Raw genomic sequence first — 17,742 nt, 5'->3', positions numbered from 1 at the left:
CATGTGTGCGTACGCGGGGAGCAGGGCGTGTGCAGGGAAACGCACATTGCAATTTGAGGGTTTGGGCACGCACACACATTTGCAGAAATATGCCCACGCTTTGGCCACTCGGTCTGGAAAAGGTTAGCCATCAGATTCCTATGGGGATCGTGTAGGGTTTATGTAGGGGTCATAGCTGGCTCTATAGGCAAAAGAAGAAATGCAAATCCTAGGTCCCAAACATCCCTTATGTCTGAGCTAATTTTATGAGTCTTTTGTTTGCTGCTTTTATGTTTCTTGTCCCAGTCTTTCTGAATGGATTACCAAATTGCATTTCTAAAAGCTGGCCTCCTCGGTTTCTGCTTGGGGTAGGGAAACTGGGGCTGGTTTCTGAATAGGCTGGCAAATCTTTTATAATGGGTACAAAATATCTGCTGAGGGCTATTAAGAAAGACTGAGTCTGCTTTCTGCCTTTAAGAACATGTTTCTCCATTTATCCTTTAGGAAAATATAACATTTTTAATGTTTCCCAAAATATTTCATGCTGGGTGTGTGTTTGTGTGCTGAGTTTCTAAACTTGTGGACTTCAACTCCCAGAATTCTCCATCCAGCCACAAGTCTTAAAGTTCCCAAGTTTGGACACCTCTGACATACCAGAAAAAGAAAGTTGAGCGTTCACAATGTTGATACCGTATGGAACAAAACAGGTTGGGAAGAGGACATGTAGCATCCCAGGCAATCCTGCAGACTTTGCTCAAACATCCCTTATATGCCATGTTCAGGATAGAAGGAAGTGAACTACCAATGATCTTTTCTACCATCCTCACCACTCTCTGCCACCGCCTTCCTCCCTCTCCGAAGCAAGTAATGCTTCCAAACCAGACACAACACACTAGTCCTGAAACCTTGTTTAAGAAATCTGGAAGGACTTCTCCAAGTTGTCACCAGGCGTCCACACTGACTCGCACGAGCCACATTTAATTAATGCATTCGAGTTTCTTACTTCGTGCGGAAGAGGGCGCTCTGCCATGCAAAAATCAGAGCCGAAACAGAAAGATCCGATGGGTTTTATTTTACTTTATTTCAATCTACTCCCTTTTCTGGTCTTTGCGTTAAGTTAGCGCAACACGTGTTTCCTAGGAAGAAAAATACGGGGCATGCGCAACTGCGCGCGGTACCCAAAGCCCTTACTTGTTTCGGAGCCCGAATGCTACCTCCCTGTTGTAGTTCAATTCAATGGAATGAAAAAAGGCACTACACTTCCCAGAAGCCTTTGTGCCACGAAACCGGGGGAGGAGAATGCACTGCGGTAGCTTCGCTTGCTAAGAGCGACGGACTCAGAGAGGCTCTTTGCGCGGGGATTAGAAACCGGTTTTATGGTACTTTAATCAGTTGGACCAGTGCAATCGCAGCGCTTGAGCTTCAGCCGAGAAAGGTAAAGGCGGATGTGGGTCATCAGAGGCTAAGTCCAAGGAAGGGATATTAATAAGAGCCTTGTATCCTCTCTGCTTTCTTTATATATTTTATGGAGTACGCAGGAATGGAGAGGATTCCTTAACAGAGTTTTGCTTTGCTTTGTTTTGTTTCTGAAACTATCAGGTCTCTTCCTTTTTCCGCGATCAAGAGTTCATCCTCCGTCTACTAAAAGAGTGCACTTGAGCAAGAAGAAGAAGAAAGCTAGTCTCCAGATCTCACAGGTGAGTGAACGGAAATGAATGATCCAAAGACGTAGCCTTTTGCCACCCATGAGATTGCACGTTATATATAGGGCTAGGGAGAAGACTGGCGTTGGGATGGATGCAAAAATGGGTAAGAAGGGTCAAAACAGTATTGTGAAAAAGGTCTATAGGTGGGAAGACACACCAACATGTTCTTGCACATCTAAGATCCCTTTAGGAGAACCGAGTTGCGTCTCTATTTTACTTTTTTTTTTTTTTTACTCTTGCCACCTCCCTCCAAAATGCAGAGTTAATGGATTGTAACAATTCATTGGGAGGTGGGATGTAGCATCCTTTAATTTTGCTATTACAAATCTAGGGAAGGGGGAAGTGAGAGAAACAAAGCGATGTGATGTTTCTCATGCTGGCTACCGCAATTGTGGGAGTTGAAATCCACACATCTTAAAGTTGCTGAGGTTCACTCATGTTTCTGAAATATGTACAACATTGCAGGAGGTGTTGCACTTGCTAGAAATGTGTTTCAAATTGCAGTTTGAGGTGCTGGTGCTACCTTCACAGCCCTACATTAGGGGTCCCCAATCCCCAGGGCCACAGTCTGGTACTGTCAGCCTCTGCTTTGCTGCTGCTTCGGCTGCCATTGAAACGGGGAGGTGAGGCATGGTATTTGGGAAGGGAATCGTTATGTGCTGGAGGAAGATTCTAGACGCTGACCTGACCATCTCATTGCGCATGTGGAGGAAGGGAGTTTCCCGCCAAGGTTAACTGTCCAGCATTCCATCCTGGTGATGTTTTTTGAAGTTATCTTCCACCTGACAGTTGGGTGAATTATAATTGGACTATGGACTGGGGTGCCAAGGGGAGGGGATTGAATTATACATGATATTCTTTGCTTTCGCGCCTAATTAACCAGATTCAGCTTAGCTTCGCTACTGTTCATTTGTAATTAGTAAAAGTACACTTAATTTCAAACAAATGGAGTTGAGTGGTTTCTTTCCTGATTATTAAATGAAGTCGCACCTGACAGGTACCAGATTGCATCAAAAAGACTTACGGTTTTTCTAAACAGATCTATCAATCATAGAATCATAAGGCTGGAAGGGACCTTGTGTCAGGGTTCCAAATAGCATCCAACATTAAATCAGAGTCCGAGGCAAAGGATTCCTCAAAGTTCCAATTTATTAGAGAGCCATGTTGGTACATCTGGGAAAACTGGAATCTGAAGCTTCCTAGTTTTCTCCACCCAGTTGAAAGTTCAAGATCTTTCCCGCACACACACCCGCAAGTCCATCACATGGTCCAATCTTCCTTTGCCATGCTGGCAATTCTACCCATCCAGTTCCGGTCCGGTGCAGAGGTACAAAGACAAAGGATGACCTTGGCTTTCTAGAAAGAATTTTATTATGTCTACATATCATCTAACTCCATACAATCCCCCCTCCCATTTCCCACAATAGAAAATGCATAGTAGAATAATAGTGTGGCAGGCCAAAGATCCAAAAGAAAAAATCGCTGCAGGCCTAACATCTTGGTGGTCTTCTAGTCCAACCCTTTGCCCCCAAGGCAGGAGTCCTTATTCCATCCTGGACAAATGGTAATCCAATCTTTTCTTGAAAACCTCTAACAATGGAGCACCCACAGCTCCAGGAGTCAAGCTATGCCACCAACTAATTATTCACTCTGTCATGGCTTCTTGTCCTCTCCTCAGAGAATAAATTGATCCCCTCTTCCCTGTGAACAATGCTTCAAGTATTGAAAGACAGCTATCATATTACCCTAAGCCTTCTTTTCGTTAAGCTAAGCATACCTAGTTCCTTAAGTGTGCATTATATGGTTTAGCCTCCATTGTCATCCTTGCTGCTCTTTGCACTCTTTCTAAGGCCTTAGCATCTTTTTTGTATTGGGATGACCAGAATTGGATGCAATGTGGCCACACTAGTGCAGAATAGAGTGGTAGTATCACTTCCTGTGATCTTGGATGTTATCCCTTTTTTGATACAGCCTAGGACTGCATTGGCTCTTTCAGCAGCTGCAGGACGCTGGTGCCTCATATTTTACTGGTAGTCCACCAGGACACCTAGATTTTTTTCACAGACACTACTGTTGAGCCATGCACTGCCTATTCTATTCCTGTTCATTTGGTTTTCCTGTCTTAAGTGCAGGACCTTCCTTTTCTCACCACTGAACTGCATCTTGATGGATACAGTCTAATGCTGAAGACTGGCAAGATCCTTCTGAATTTTGAATCTGTCTTCTAGAGTGTTAGCAATTCTTTCCAGGTTTGTGTCATCTGCAAATCTGATGAGTTCCTCTTCTATCCTGTCACCTAGATCTTGTATGAAAATGTTGAAGAACACTGGATTTCTCTTTCTCCCTCCCTCCCTCTCTGTCTCCCATCCATCCATCTATCCATATATATCTGATTCCCCTCCTAAAGAACAGTTTGAGACAAGGCTGGTCCCTTCTCTCATTGAAACTATGGTAATAAAATTTGGATTTATCTGGAAGGACTTTGGGATCAATGACACCAAAATTAATTACTGTAATTTATGATATTAATATAATTTAATATTTGTTAATGTTGCCTTATTTGTATTATATTGTGCAATTGCATAGAGTCTGTTAAGGATTAAGATGGGGATAAATCTCAGAAATAAACAAACAAAATTGACAAATCCAGATAGCCATACAGTAGCATATAGAAAGCTTTGAAATGTTTGACGCTCGAAATCCTTTGACTACTTAATGGTTATCTAAAGTTTTACTAGATCAAAAAGATCAGGACATCTGATATTATGATATCCGTCAAACTCTAAGAATCCAATCCATATATGCAAAACTTTTTAAAGAATTACTGTTGTTCATAGCCCTTTTTTGCACGCTGTTAGTTGTTTTGTCACTTAAACAATTTAAGATATCTTTATCACTTCATTGTTTTTACCAGCATGATAAAGGACAAAGAAGCCTTTCAGAGACTGAATTTCCTCTATCAGGTGAGAAGAATTTCCCAGCATACAAATTAATTTCACTGGGCTGTTTAAAATGGAGGTTGCAATGGGAAGTGACTCTTAGCTATGCCTCAGTTTCCAGTTTGCTCACAAATGCATGTGAAATTCATGTTTTCCTCTTGGGTACAGTCAGAAAGACAATTCCTTTAAAACTAATGTAGAGACAGCATGCACAGCATGGTCTCTGGAATTTTTTCCAACCTCTTTCCCAACAGCGCCAATAGGAGACATCTTTTTTTTTTCCTGTAATACAATTGTTCATGTACCTATTAACTAACTTCATTAGTTGCTTGGGTTCTCTATATGTTTCTGCCGAATGCTATATATGCGAACTAGGAAGCACAGAGTGTGCTGCCTATATATCAGGCTTGATCACATGACCAAGAGGGAGGAGGGGTTAAGAATGGAGCAGTTGGTAGAAATCTATAGGATTGTAGTGGGGTATTTTTCTTCTTCTGGATTCTTCACAATCCTAAACTTGCTTCCCATCTTTTCCCTCCTCCCATCCCACAACAAATTTGAACCTGTTTTCACATAACGATCTTTGGAGATGCGTGGACTTCAACTCCCAGAATTTTCTAGCCAATAAACCAGGGCATTCTTGTTAAGATCCAGATAGCCCTATAAGCAATCACCAAAATGAAGTACCTCATCCTTACTTGCTCTGGAAAGCAATCATCTATCATCTATCTACCTACCTACCTATCATCTATCTAGATCATCTATCTATCTATCTATCCATCCATCCATCCACCCACCCACCCACCTACCCATCTATCTGTCATCTACCTAGATCTAACTAGATCATATACCTACCTACCTACCTACCTACCCACCTATCTATCTATCTATCTATCTATCTATCTATCTATCTATCTATCTATATCTATCTTATCTATCTCATTGACTTTCAAGGCAGATTGCCCACAATATAAAAGTCATAATGGGGAAATAATGAATTTAACCCTCCCCAAAATGGGGATCACCAAGGATGAGCCACATGCCCAAGTAGTGAGAATCAGCGAAGACTTTCTCAAAGACACAGTCTTTCAGGATCTGGCCAATCAATGTCTTGTAGTAAAATAAGACACCTCTTATTTAGTGATCACATTATGCTACTCGAGCCAAGAAAATTGATGTAGCATTTAAGATGCGCCAAGATTCTTTACATGTTTTACAACCAAGGCCTTAATAGGATCGGGATGATTCCTCATAAGATTTTGTTATGAAGCAGCTGGATTGTGTAGGATGCCTTTAGCCTGGATATCTCTAGGAGGCTGTAATGATGTTTTTCTTTTTTATACAGGCAGCCCATTGTGTGCTCGCCCAAAACCCAAATAACCAAGAATTGGCACGTTTCTACTGTCACACCCAAAACAACATCAGCCGGCGGCTCGTCTTGAGACAGTGAGTAGCCATCGTTTGGGGAAGGGGGTTACAAGCAGGGTATAAATTGTAGGGTTAAGATACTTTTTCCAGTCTAGCAATGAATGGAACATTTTTTTCTTCCCATTTTTGAACCTATTTTCTCCCTGATGCCCATTTTAAAATGTACTTGTAATCTGACATGTATTATTAATACTTTATACAGATAATCGCCAGGTTACGAGCTTTCCCTTAGCCAACGTTCGAAGTTACCTGATAAGCGTCCCCTAGAGTTAATTGAGCAAGTCCCAATATTGTGAATATTGCAGCACCATGGAAGTTGTTTGCTGTTACGAATGACTGCAGAGGCTCTGCAACATTCACCCCGCCTATTTCCCCCACCACTACCAACCGGGTCTTCACAGGCACTTCACCTGTGGCGATTCACTTACCTTGCAAAGATCTCCTCTCTCTATTGCAGTTTCTTTACCTGCATTTGCAGAGAACAGAGGCCTAACATACCGCGAGATCAAACAAGATCAATAGTGTGAGATCTTGTACTACTGATCACATGTAATCTTGCACTTTAGGCCTCTATTCTCTGTGAATTGAGGCCTGGATGTTTGTAAATGGCGGGAAGCCTTTGGTCCTTCAGGCCTTCTGTCCGTTTGCCGTTTCCTTGCTGAATGCTGCAGGGAGATTATGTTCCTGTAGGCTTCAGCAGCCCTTTGCAAAAAGCCTTTGTTGGCACCAGCGGCATTTGGGAGGTGCAGGCACATCCCTCTGAAACCCAGTACCTACTGGCAAAGGCTTTTTGCAAACGGCTGCCGAAGCTTACAGGGACACAATCTTCAAGCGCTTTACCAACACTGTGTTAGGCGTTCTGTGGCTGCTTTCTCACCGGAGATCAGCTTGAAAGAATCTACTTTCTTGCTGCCAGAGGCCTCATCAAACCCTTTACTGATGAGAAAGGAGGGAAAGCAGGCAAAGGAACAGACTGGAGAAGAGACAGATCTTCATAAGGTAAGTCGCCCAGCGTGGCAGGATTTGGGGGAAGAAATTGTGGGGACATCAGGGGAGGTAGAAGGAGGTCTCTGTGGGTCGGCAGAGGCCGTGGGTAGTCAGAAGTAGGTGACCTATTCCCTCACTACCCCCCCCTATGGCCTTTCCCACCCCAAGGTTCCTCATGTGTACTTAACGAGCCGCACATTCACCCACACATTAAATTAGAGAATGCATGGGTGAAAGCAGGAAGTGATGTCATTCAAGGTATGAGATTCACTTCCACAAATTCTCAAGTTATGGATGGAATGGGCAGTGTCCATTACATTCGTAACTCGAGTACTACTATATTTATTCTCATGTTCTTTATGGGGAATATTTTGTAATTATTAACATTGCATCCAATTTAGGAGTGAGAATAGTTGGTAAGATTTCAATAAATAGATGTAGGTTTTGTCTCTACTTCATAATCACAACAAAAAATGCCAGTTTTACTGCTATCATACAGATAAATTCATGGGTACCTTGAGATTTCAATCGATGTTTGGCATATGATAGAGTTCTTGCTCTTAACTGCTCCAATATAGAAGTCACATTGCTTTTTCCCAATTAACCATTTCTCAACTCCTCTTCTTTTGATTCTCTTCTTTTAATGTTTTCTAAATTTGGCATTATAGATCAAAACTGAAATTGATCAGATTGAGCTTGGTATTTCCCAACTTGGCAACTTTAGAGTGTTTGGACTTCAACTCCCAGAGCTCCCCAGCCTGCAGGAGGAACTGAACTCCATGCCTCTTAAAATTGATGAGTTGGCAAGCAATGGTTTAGAAGAGCTGGGTGGTTTTTGGTAGCTATCTCACTTTCTGTTCATACCTCTCATTATAGCCCAACTTTGCTAACCAAAATGTTACATTTGGCTAGGTTCATGTACTGCACTGAGCCACAAGGAAACTCACATATCCTATTAAGGCAAAAACTAGATTCTTCCCTAATCAAAATCACAGTATAGCTTAGTTTGATATGAACACCCTGTCAGTGTGTGATTGGCGATAAATAGTATAAATCAGGGGTGGCCTTCAAAAATTTCAGCAACGAGTTCTATACCCAGTTGCTGGGTGGACGTCATGGTGGACGTGGTCTAGTCAGCCTCCTGCACCATGGCGGGAGGGGCACGTGTTTTTGCCTTCCCCAGGCTCCAGAGGCTTTCCTCGAGCCTCTGGGAGGGCGAAAACTGCATCCCCCGGGCTCTGGAGGCCTTCCCGAACTTCCGGGAGGTCCATTTTTCCCCATTCTGGAGCCTCTGTGCAGGCCCTGTACTTACCTCACATCCAAAACAAGCCACGTGGAGACTCCTGGGAGGGGAGGGGAGGGTGGGGCCGGCCAGGGGTGGGATTTGGAGGTTCTTTGAACTGGCCGTAACATTAGCTACGGGTTCTCCTGAGCCCGGGCGAACATGTAGCAGCCCACCCCTGGTATAGATAGACTTCAGTGAACAAGTGCAATTGAGTGCTGCATTCATCGATCACTTGATTTTGTGTGCAGGGACCCTTCCGTGAAAAGGACCATTTGCAAATCCTGCTTCTCTCTTCTCGTGCCAGGAGTCAGCTCAACTGTTCGGCAAAGAAGTTAGTATTGCATTCTTTCCCGCCTCTTTTGCAGTGCTGCCTGGATGCTTATTGGTATTATTCTTGCTCTAGAATCTGATATGGTTGACGCCCCTTCCCCATGGGGTAAATGGATGTTAGGGTTGAGATGGAGAAGAGGGACTTTGGGGGGTGGGGGAGAGGAATGACCTGCATTTCCCAGTTTGATTTCTCTCTTTTCACCCAGTGGCTACAAAGCCCCGTTTTTGCTTGTAGCCTCACATTTCAACTCAACAGCATTATAAGGCTTAAAAAGGTGATGGCTGGAAAACCTTCCCATTGTTGCATGTCTTCAGAGCCAACATTTTTGTTTCACAAGTTGTTCACATTCTGTGGGTCCAACCTTTTGACTTATCTGAGCCTAATTGAGGGATGAGGGATTTTCTTGGGCTACATATAACATATATAATATACTTAATGTACAGTGTGTGTGTGTGTGTGTGTGTGTGTGTGTGTATACACCCCTAACACGCCTCAGGGTGTGTGTTCTGTTAAGATACAGCCTGTTGTGCCTTAAAATGGCTTCTACTGTACTACTGTAAAATGACTTCTACTGTACAGCGCAGTGGAGTTGCCATGGTAACAGCTTCACAGTACTCCACAAAGGGGCTCCCTCTGGTAACAGGGGAAAATCCAACATTGGAAATTATGTTTGGTCCGGACATTTTCAACAAGGCTTTGATTATTTTTGAGGGCAAATGTATGGCTTCTGAGGGCACAGGGAAAACATTTGTAAGTAATTTAATTGTCGCCAAAGTCAGGGCTTTTCCTGTCTAATACAGGATTAGGATAAATAAATACCCAGGCAATGCTGGGTTATCAGCTTGTTATATATAATATTAAAAGTTTACTATCTTATGGGGTCACATGATTAGCTATCCAGGGCCACATGGGGCCTGTGGGCTGCAGATTGCACGTGCCTGTTCTACCACATACTATACGGTCTTTTTGATGTAGAATCCATGAAATGAAGTTGACAAGGAAACTTTTGGAGTTTGGCTAGTGATTTGGTTACAGATAGTTCTTGACTTACGACTACAAATGAGGCCAAAATTTATCTTGTGAGTTTTGCCCCATTTTACGACCTTTCTTACCACAGTTGCTAAGTGAATCACTGCAGTAGTTAAATTAATAACACGGTTGTTAAATGAAAAAGGAGATCACATGACCCTGGGACATTTATTGCCCAGCAGCCAAATTTTGATCATGTGACCATGGGGATCCTGCAATGGTTGTTAAGCGTGAAAAAGTTGCTCTTTTCAGTGCTGTTAAATGCAGACCTGCAGCCATTTTTTTTTCTTTTGGGTCTTTGGCCTGCCACACTTTCTATTATTCTGCTATGCATTTTCTATTGTGGGAAAATGGGAGGGGGGATTGTAAGGAGTTAGATGCTATGTAGCCACAACAAAATTCTTTCTAGAAATCCAAGGTCATCCTTTGTCTCGACACCTCTGCACCTGACCGGAATTGGGTGGAACTGCCAGCATGGCAGTGGGAGCTTGGACCTTGTGATGGACTTGTGGGTGTGTAGGGGGAAAGATCTTGAACTTTCAACTAGGCGAGGAAAACCAGGAAGCTTTCAGATTTGGGTTTTCCCAGATGTGCCAACATGGCTCTCTTAATAAATTGGAACTTTGAGGAATCTTTTGCCTCAGACTCTGATTTACTTTTGAATGCTGTTTGGAACCCTGACATTATAACTTTGAACGACCACTAAATGAATGGCTATAAGTCGAAGGCTACCTGGCCACTCTCTGAAATGCTGAAATTACTGCAGTTGTTAGTTAACACAATTGTTAAGTGAATCTGGCTCCCCCATTGACTTTGCTTATCAGAAGGTGGCACATAACCCTGGGACAATTGTCAAAAATACATGCCAGTTGTCAAATGTCTGAATTTTGATCACATGACCATGGGGGCGCTCAAACCGTTATAAGTATGAAAAACAGTCCTAAGCCTCTTTTTTCAGTCCCTTTGTGACTTTGAACAGTCACTAAACAAGTGGCTGTAAGTCCAGGACTACCCATATGTTTGGGGAATACAGGTAATCCTCGACTTATGACCACAGTTGAGCCCAAAATTTATGTTGCCAAGTGAGAAATGTGTTGGAGTTTTGCCCCACATTACAACTTTTCTCACCACAGTTGTTAAGTGAATCGCTGCAGTGGTGAAGTTAGTCACGCGGTTGTAAAGTGAATCTGCTCTTCTCCGTCAACTTTGCTTGTCAGAAGGTCGCAAAAGGGGATCACATGACCCTGGGACATTGCAACTGTCATAAATATGAGTCAGTCAAGCATCCAAATGTAAATCACATGAGTTCGGGGATGCTGCAACGGTCGTAAGTGTGAAAAACAGTCCTAAGTCACTTTTTCCAGTGCCGTTGTAACTTTGAACGGTTACTAAGTGGACTGTTGTAAGTTGAGGACTACCCATAGTGGGAAGGGATGGCAAGCCTTCTTTTTCCTGACCCCTTGAGGTGATTCGTTCTTCCATGTTTCCAATCAGAACGCCGCCATCAACGTTGGACTGTCGTGCAGTGTCTGAACTGTGGCCTAAGCAAGCGTTTCCTCAGTAAGCCTGACTACAAGTTGTGGTCGGAGCAGCCTGAGGCGTTGCTGGAGAACCAGACGCCAGCTGGTGCAGGCATCAAAGGTAAACCAATGCAGGGAAAGCTCTGAAAGAGAAGAGCAGCTGGGGATGGAGGAAAACGGTCGTGATTGCTTTGGGCCTGAAGGTCCCTCCTGAACAGGGGTATCAAACTCGAGGCCCGCAGGTCATATCTAATGGAATAGCCAACACTCCAGAAGAGTGGCTAAAGATACAGAAGGATCTTGACAAACTTGAACATTGAGCACTATTTAACAAAATGAAATTCAATGGTGAAAAGAGTATGGTTCTACATTTAGGCAAGAAAAACGAAATGCGCAGGTACAGTATAGGTGGTACCTTGCTCAACAGTAGTAACTGTGAAAGGGATCTTGGAGTCCTAGTGGACAACCATTTAAATATGAGCCAGCAATGTGCAGCAGCGCCAAAAAAGCCAACACAGTTCTAGGCTGCATAATCAGAGGGATAGAATCAAGATCACGTGAAGTGTTAATACCACTTTATATTGCCTTGGTAAGGCCACACTTGGAATACTGCATTCAGTTTTGGTCGCCACGATGTAGAAAAGATGTGGAGACTCTAGAAAGAGTGCAGAGAAGAGCAACAAAGAGGATTAGGGGACTGGAGACTAAAACATATGAAGAACAGTTGCAGGAACTGGGTATGTCTAGTTGAATGAAAAGAAGGACTAGGGGAGACATGATAGCAGTCTTCCAATATCTCAGGGGTTGCCACAAAGAAGACGGAGTCAAACTTTTCTCCAAGGCATCTGAGGGTAGAACAAGAAGCAATGGGTGGAAACTAATCAAGGAGAGAAGCAACTTAGAACTGGGGAGAAATTTCCTGACAGTTAGAACAATTAATCAGTGGAAAAGCTTGCCTCCAGAAGTTGTGAACACTGGAAGTCTTTAAGAAGATGTTGGATGGCCATTTGTCTGAAATGGTATAAGGTTTCCTGCCTAGCCAGGGGGTTGGATTAGAAGACCTCCAAGGTCCCCTCCAACTCTGCTATTGTATTGTATTCTATATCTAGACTGCGGGGTGCTTAAATCTGACCCACAGGGCCGGTCTGGGTAATAGCAAAGTGCCAGCCTACAGTGTTTCTGGCAGCCAAAATGGCAGAGTGTTGTCATTTAGGCCAGCAGAGTGTTGCACGAGGCCATCCAGGCCGAAAACAGGATGTGAGCCCCTCCACGCTCCACTTTAGCCGGCAGTGTGCTATAGAAGGAGTCCATCCCCCCCCACACACACACACACTATCCCCCAGGCTGGCCCGCCTACAATGGTGATTCAGCCCTTGAAAAGAATCCAGTTTGACATCCCTGCTCTTGAGCAACCTCAGTTGCCTCAGAGCTAAACCCACCATCTTAGTTGCAACTGCAAGGGTTGTGGTGACCACAAATTTGAAGCAAATTTGACAGAGGGAAGGCTTTTCAAATTTCATCCTAGTTTTTCAGGAGCATCAGAGTGTTCCTCTATGTGAAATTTATTTTAGGACCTATTTATTTTCCTCGTTGATTTTCAGCAACTAGACCTAGAAGGAAAGAAAAAAAAACAGTTTGGTATCATGGTTAAGGCACATGAAAATGGGAAACTGTGTTCTCCAGTCCGGTCTTAGGGGCAAAGCCAGCAGGGTGTCCTTGGGCCTGTCATTCTCTTAGCCCTTGGAAGAAGAAAACAAAGGGAAACTACTTCTGAAGAACTTTGACAGGAGAGAAACTGCAAGATCTTGTCCGGTCGCAATGAGTCAACAGTGACTCACACAAAAAAGTGTGGAAGGAACTCAGAAAATAAGTTTAGGAAGGACATACAGCTTGATCTTAAGGGGCCCATTCCTTCTTTTGAATATTATTGTGCAAAACATTTTTTTTTTAAATTTGCCTCTTCAAAATCTTGGTGCGTCTTATATTCTGGTGCATCTTATACTCTGAAAAATACAGTATATTGAATTTTTATTAGCTGAAGGGCAGAAATGGAGAGAGAACCAGTTTAGTATACAATACAGGTAGTCCTCGGCCTACGCCCACAATTGAACCCAACATTTCTGTTGTTAAGTGAGACATTTGTTAAGTGAGTTTTGCCCCATTTTATGACTTTTCTTGGCACAGTTCCTAAGTGGATCCCTTCAGTTGATAAGTCAGTCGCCTTGGCTATTAAGTGAATCTGGCTTCCCCATTGATTTTGCTGGTCAGAAGGCCGGAAAAAGGGGATCAATGACCCAGGGACACTGCAACCGTCATAAATATGAACCAGTTGCTATGTGTCCAAATTTTGATCACATGATCAAGGGGATGCTGCAAAGGTTGAAAAACGGTCATAAGTCACATTTTTCAGTGCTGTAATTTTGAATGGTCACTAAATGAACTTTTGTCAGTCAAAGACAACCTGTAAGTCTTAATGGGCCTAGACTAGGAATGGGGGATATCTAGTCCCACTTTGGGCCAGATCCTTCCTCTCTCTCTCTCTCTCAGCCCCAGGAAAAGGGTACTTGTCAAAAATGTCGCCAAGAAAAATGGATCCACACAACCACAGTTGGTTTGAAGGACACAATAACAATAAAAGCAAGATAGCTGAGATGACTGGCTAATTATGAACATTTATGAGCACTGATATTTGTAAGAGACAACATTAGAAGATCTTGAAACTGGATTATAGGAAAATGGGCAAGAGAAGTGATGATGTGAAGAAGTGAAGAGCCAAGGTGGTGCAGTGGTTAAATGCAGCACTGCAGGCTACTGCTAGATCAGCAGTTCAGCGGTTCAAATCCCACCGGCTCAGGGTTGACTCAGCCTTCCATCCTTCCGAGGTGGGTAAAATGAGGACCCAGATTGTTGGGGGCAATATGCTGACTCTTTGTAAACCGCTTAGAGAGGGCTGAAAGCCCTATGAAGCGGTATATAAGTCTACTGCTATTGCTGCTATTGATGTGAGAACAGGATGTTTGAATCTCTAGGGCAGGGATGGTTAAGCACGGCCCTTTTATGACTTGTGGACTTCAACTCCCAGAATTCCTGAGCCAGCAAATCATAATAGGGTAATGGTTCCCCACCCCTGCCCTACAGATAGAAACTATTGTCCATGGACTGAAGCGAGTTAAATTGGACTAAGCCCTTTGTCTTCTATCTGCCCTATCTCCCTCCCTCCTTCCCTCTCTTTCTCGCTAGTTTGAATCCCAAATAACTCAGAACAGTGTTAAACTTGGTTGAGTAGCTAAGCAAAGAATGAAGTTCTGGGTCAATTAAAATAAAATCTGTGAGAACTGGCCAAAAGGAGTGAAACTAAGGATAAACTCTGAGTGCTTCTGGGTGGGAGAGATTAATTCACAGAAAAAAGAAAATGAGATGAGAACCCAAAATTTCTATTCCTGCATCACAGTATTTCCAGTCAGCATAAATGCCATTCAGCCATCCTGTATTATCCATAAAGTCCAGTCAAAAGAATATAATTTTGCTGTAAATAAGTCCTAGATGCATCCAGGGTCTGTGGTTCCTTGTTCTAGGTTAGCTAGGGAAATGATTTGTGTTGGAACTGGGAGGAAGGAGAGGAATCACAAAAGATAAAGGGACAATTTTCATAGAATTAGGGCAAGAGAAGTGCAGGCAGCTGTTTAGCAATTGACATCCGCAGACTTGTCTTGAAACCTTCTCCTTGTGTCCCATTTTTAGGCCAGACCCCCAATCCAGCACAAAGGCCACACAAGGCCTCCCAAATGGGAAAGGCAACAGTCCCAACTTCCAGTCCGTGCAGCCATCTTGCCTCTGAGGAGATCACAGCGGGCACCCAATCAATAGGAGCAAAGAATGGGAAGTGACATCTGCCTTGGGATTATTCCATTTCCAGATAGACCAGGCGGCTATTGCCCAGAAGTGAATCCCCTGCCTTGGATGGAAGAAGCCAGCAAGATGACGTTCAGTACAGAGGAAGTCAAAAAATATACTTTCCAAAAGTTCAACTTGCTACTTGAAGAACTTCAATGAGTTGGTGATCTTAATCTCAGGATAAAGTTGGCATCCTTGCTGTTCAAATCCCTTGGGTGTTTTATTTATATTTTATTTTTTAGTTTTAACATGGCTGTTTTTGACATGTTAATTGTTTCATATATTTTTTTGCTGTACAATGCTGAAGTCGCTTCTGGTGAGATGAACAGCCACACATAATTTAATAAATAAATATACAGTCTGTACAACTAGAGAGCAGAAGAGCAGCCTGCCCCAAGAAACTCTTGAAAGTTTCTTCAGTGTATCTTATTTGTGTTTCATTTGTTTGTTAAATGTATTTGTTGCCTATTTCACTGTGGGGCTATTCCACCATCGCTGGCTAAGAATGTGCCCCCTTTTCCACCTCTGTGACCAGAGGAATGCCTCTTTTCCAATACTGCTGGTTGTAACTTCAGTTTCTGCCACTCTTTAGCTAGGTGTATGTCGGATCTGAAGCACCGCTGATGTTCCGGTCAGAAGAACTTAGGGAAAAGGCAACAATGGAAAGAAAGTTTCAGTCTCATATCACTTTTGCGTACCAGATAAATACAGGAAACTGGAAATAAATTTGTTTTTAAAACACATGTATAGTACTTTCATTGTGCTTTCTAACAAGTTGGCTCGATTTATCTTTCTTTTCTGCTTGGGGGAAGTGCTAAAGCTAAAAGTGTATATACTTTGGTTTAAAAACTATGAGACTGTCAACCCTTCAAGGTCAGGAAACAACAAGTATTGGAATTTCTACCTTTGTTGTCAGGTATAATAGCGCTTGAACACCTGCCAGTTTCCCTTTGCAGCGTCTTTTGCCATACAGAACCAATGTGGGTTTACTCTGAGTTTCTTTTATTTCTCTCCCAAGGCTGAGGTGTTGCATACTTTTATCTGCTAAAGGTTTTTGTACTGTATTCCTTTGTCAATGTTATGTCTGCCATAGAAACTTGGAACAATGTTATTGACTTGAAGTGGATAGATATGGATATCCAGGGAGACTTCTTCCTTGGACAGGAAGCCAATGAATAAAATGCGATCGGCCAGGGTGTTGGGAGAAGTCAAGTCTGAATTTTGAAGTTTCTCGATTCCATCTTGGTTCTGTCCTCCTTTATTTACAGCAAATAATCATCATCATTATCTTCTTCTTCTTTCTTTTTCATTTTTGTATGTATGTATGTATGTATGTATGTATGTATGTATGTATGTATGTACTGTGTTTCCCCAAAAATACAACACGTCCTGATAATAAGGCCATGCCACATTTTTCTGGTGGGCAAAAATATAAGCCCTCCCCTGCAAAAAAGCCCCCTGGACAACCCCCCACCTCCAGCCAGGCAGAGCGCTGCTCACCAACCTAGCGGTATCCCAAAAGTGCCAAGCCGCGGGAACCGGGGGGGGGGGAGGCAAAGGGGATCACGTTGCTTGGTGCCTTCAGGATACCGCTAAGTTGGTGAGCAGCACTGTGCCCAGCTGAAGAGGGGGGTTTCTGGGCAGCTGCTCTCTTGCGAGCGGGCTCCCAAAGAGCCGGGCACAGCCTCATGGGTGAATGGCTGTGTTGCGCTGTCGCAGCAGTGCAATACAACAGCCATGAACCGACCACGCTCATGAGCAGCCACCCGGCAAACCCCCTTTCCAGCCGGGCACAGTGCCATTCACTGACCTGGGGGTATCGCCAAGCGACGTGAGCGCCTGTTCACCTCCGCCCAACTCCCGCAGCTTGGCTCCTTTGAAATGCCAGTGAAAGGCGCTCTGCACGGCTGGAGAGGGGAGTTGCGCGAGCAGCTGTTCTGCTTCTGCTCGTGCGCCTCCCAGCCTCACGATGCCTTGGCCCAGCTCTCCCCGCAGAGGCAGAGTACCTCTGCTGCTGCTGCCGCCGCATGCTTTTTCAACGGCTTCCAAACAAAGTCTTCTGGCAGTAGCAGCTCTGGACGTACGCTCTATAGTTGTGGGCCAGCTGCCGGCTAAGTGTAACAGCCGCTCGTGCAACCCCCCTCTCCAGCCGTGCAGAGTGTCTCACTGGCATTTCAAATGCACCAAGCCGCGGGAACTGGGCGGTGGTGAACAGGCGCTCACGTGGCTTGGCGGTACTACTAGGTCAGTGAATGACGATGTGCCAGGTTGGAAACCGGGTTTGCTGGGTGGCTGCTTGTGAGTGTGGTCGCTTCATGGCTGTTGTGTTGCGCTGCTGTGACAGCACAACACAGCCATTCATCCATGAGGCTGTGTCCGGCTCTTTTCTTTGGGAGCCCGCTCGGAAGAGAGCAGCCGCCCAGCAACCCCAAAATAATAAATCCCTCATAATAAGGCCCAAGCCATATTTTGTGGGTAAAAAGAAAATAAGACCCTGTCTTATTTTTGGGAAAACACGGTATCTATATCTATCTATATCTATTGGTGGGTTCCGCATCCCGTTCCAACCGGTACATGGATGCACGCAGTGCACATGCACACAGTACATGCGTGCGTCTTACTGTCCAGCGACACCTCCGCGAGC

The 17,742-nt window shown here is 43.9% G+C and overlaps 1 protein-coding gene across 1 annotated transcript; it reads left to right on the top strand.

Moving 5' to 3' along the window:
- Positions 1–1,265: 1,265 nt before the first annotated feature.
- Positions 1,266–15,839, top strand: RPP21 (ribonuclease P subunit p21). The gene is made up of 7 exons (XM_087708654.1): positions 1,266–1,414; positions 1,579–1,676; positions 4,600–4,648; positions 5,970–6,070; positions 8,573–8,655; positions 11,179–11,325; positions 14,946–15,839. Exons 3-7 carry the CDS (start codon positions 4,601–4,603, stop codon positions 15,089–15,091), a joined length of 525 nt encoding a protein of 174 aa, XP_087564780.1. The 5' UTR covers positions 1,266–1,414; positions 1,579–1,676; position 4,600; the 3' UTR covers positions 15,092–15,839.
- Positions 15,840–17,742: the final 1,903 nt, after the last annotated feature.

The sequence above is a fragment of the Thamnophis sirtalis genome, unplaced genomic scaffold, assembly GCF_051295495.1.
Source record: "Thamnophis sirtalis isolate CommonGarterSnake01/CBP01778 unplaced genomic scaffold, rThaSir2_p1.2 scaffold_3, whole genome shotgun sequence".
Lineage (NCBI taxonomy): Eukaryota > Metazoa > Chordata > Lepidosauria > Squamata > Natricidae > Thamnophis > Thamnophis sirtalis.
Note: the sequence above shows the minus strand (reverse complement) of the source record. Positions and strands in the feature narration are given on the sequence as shown.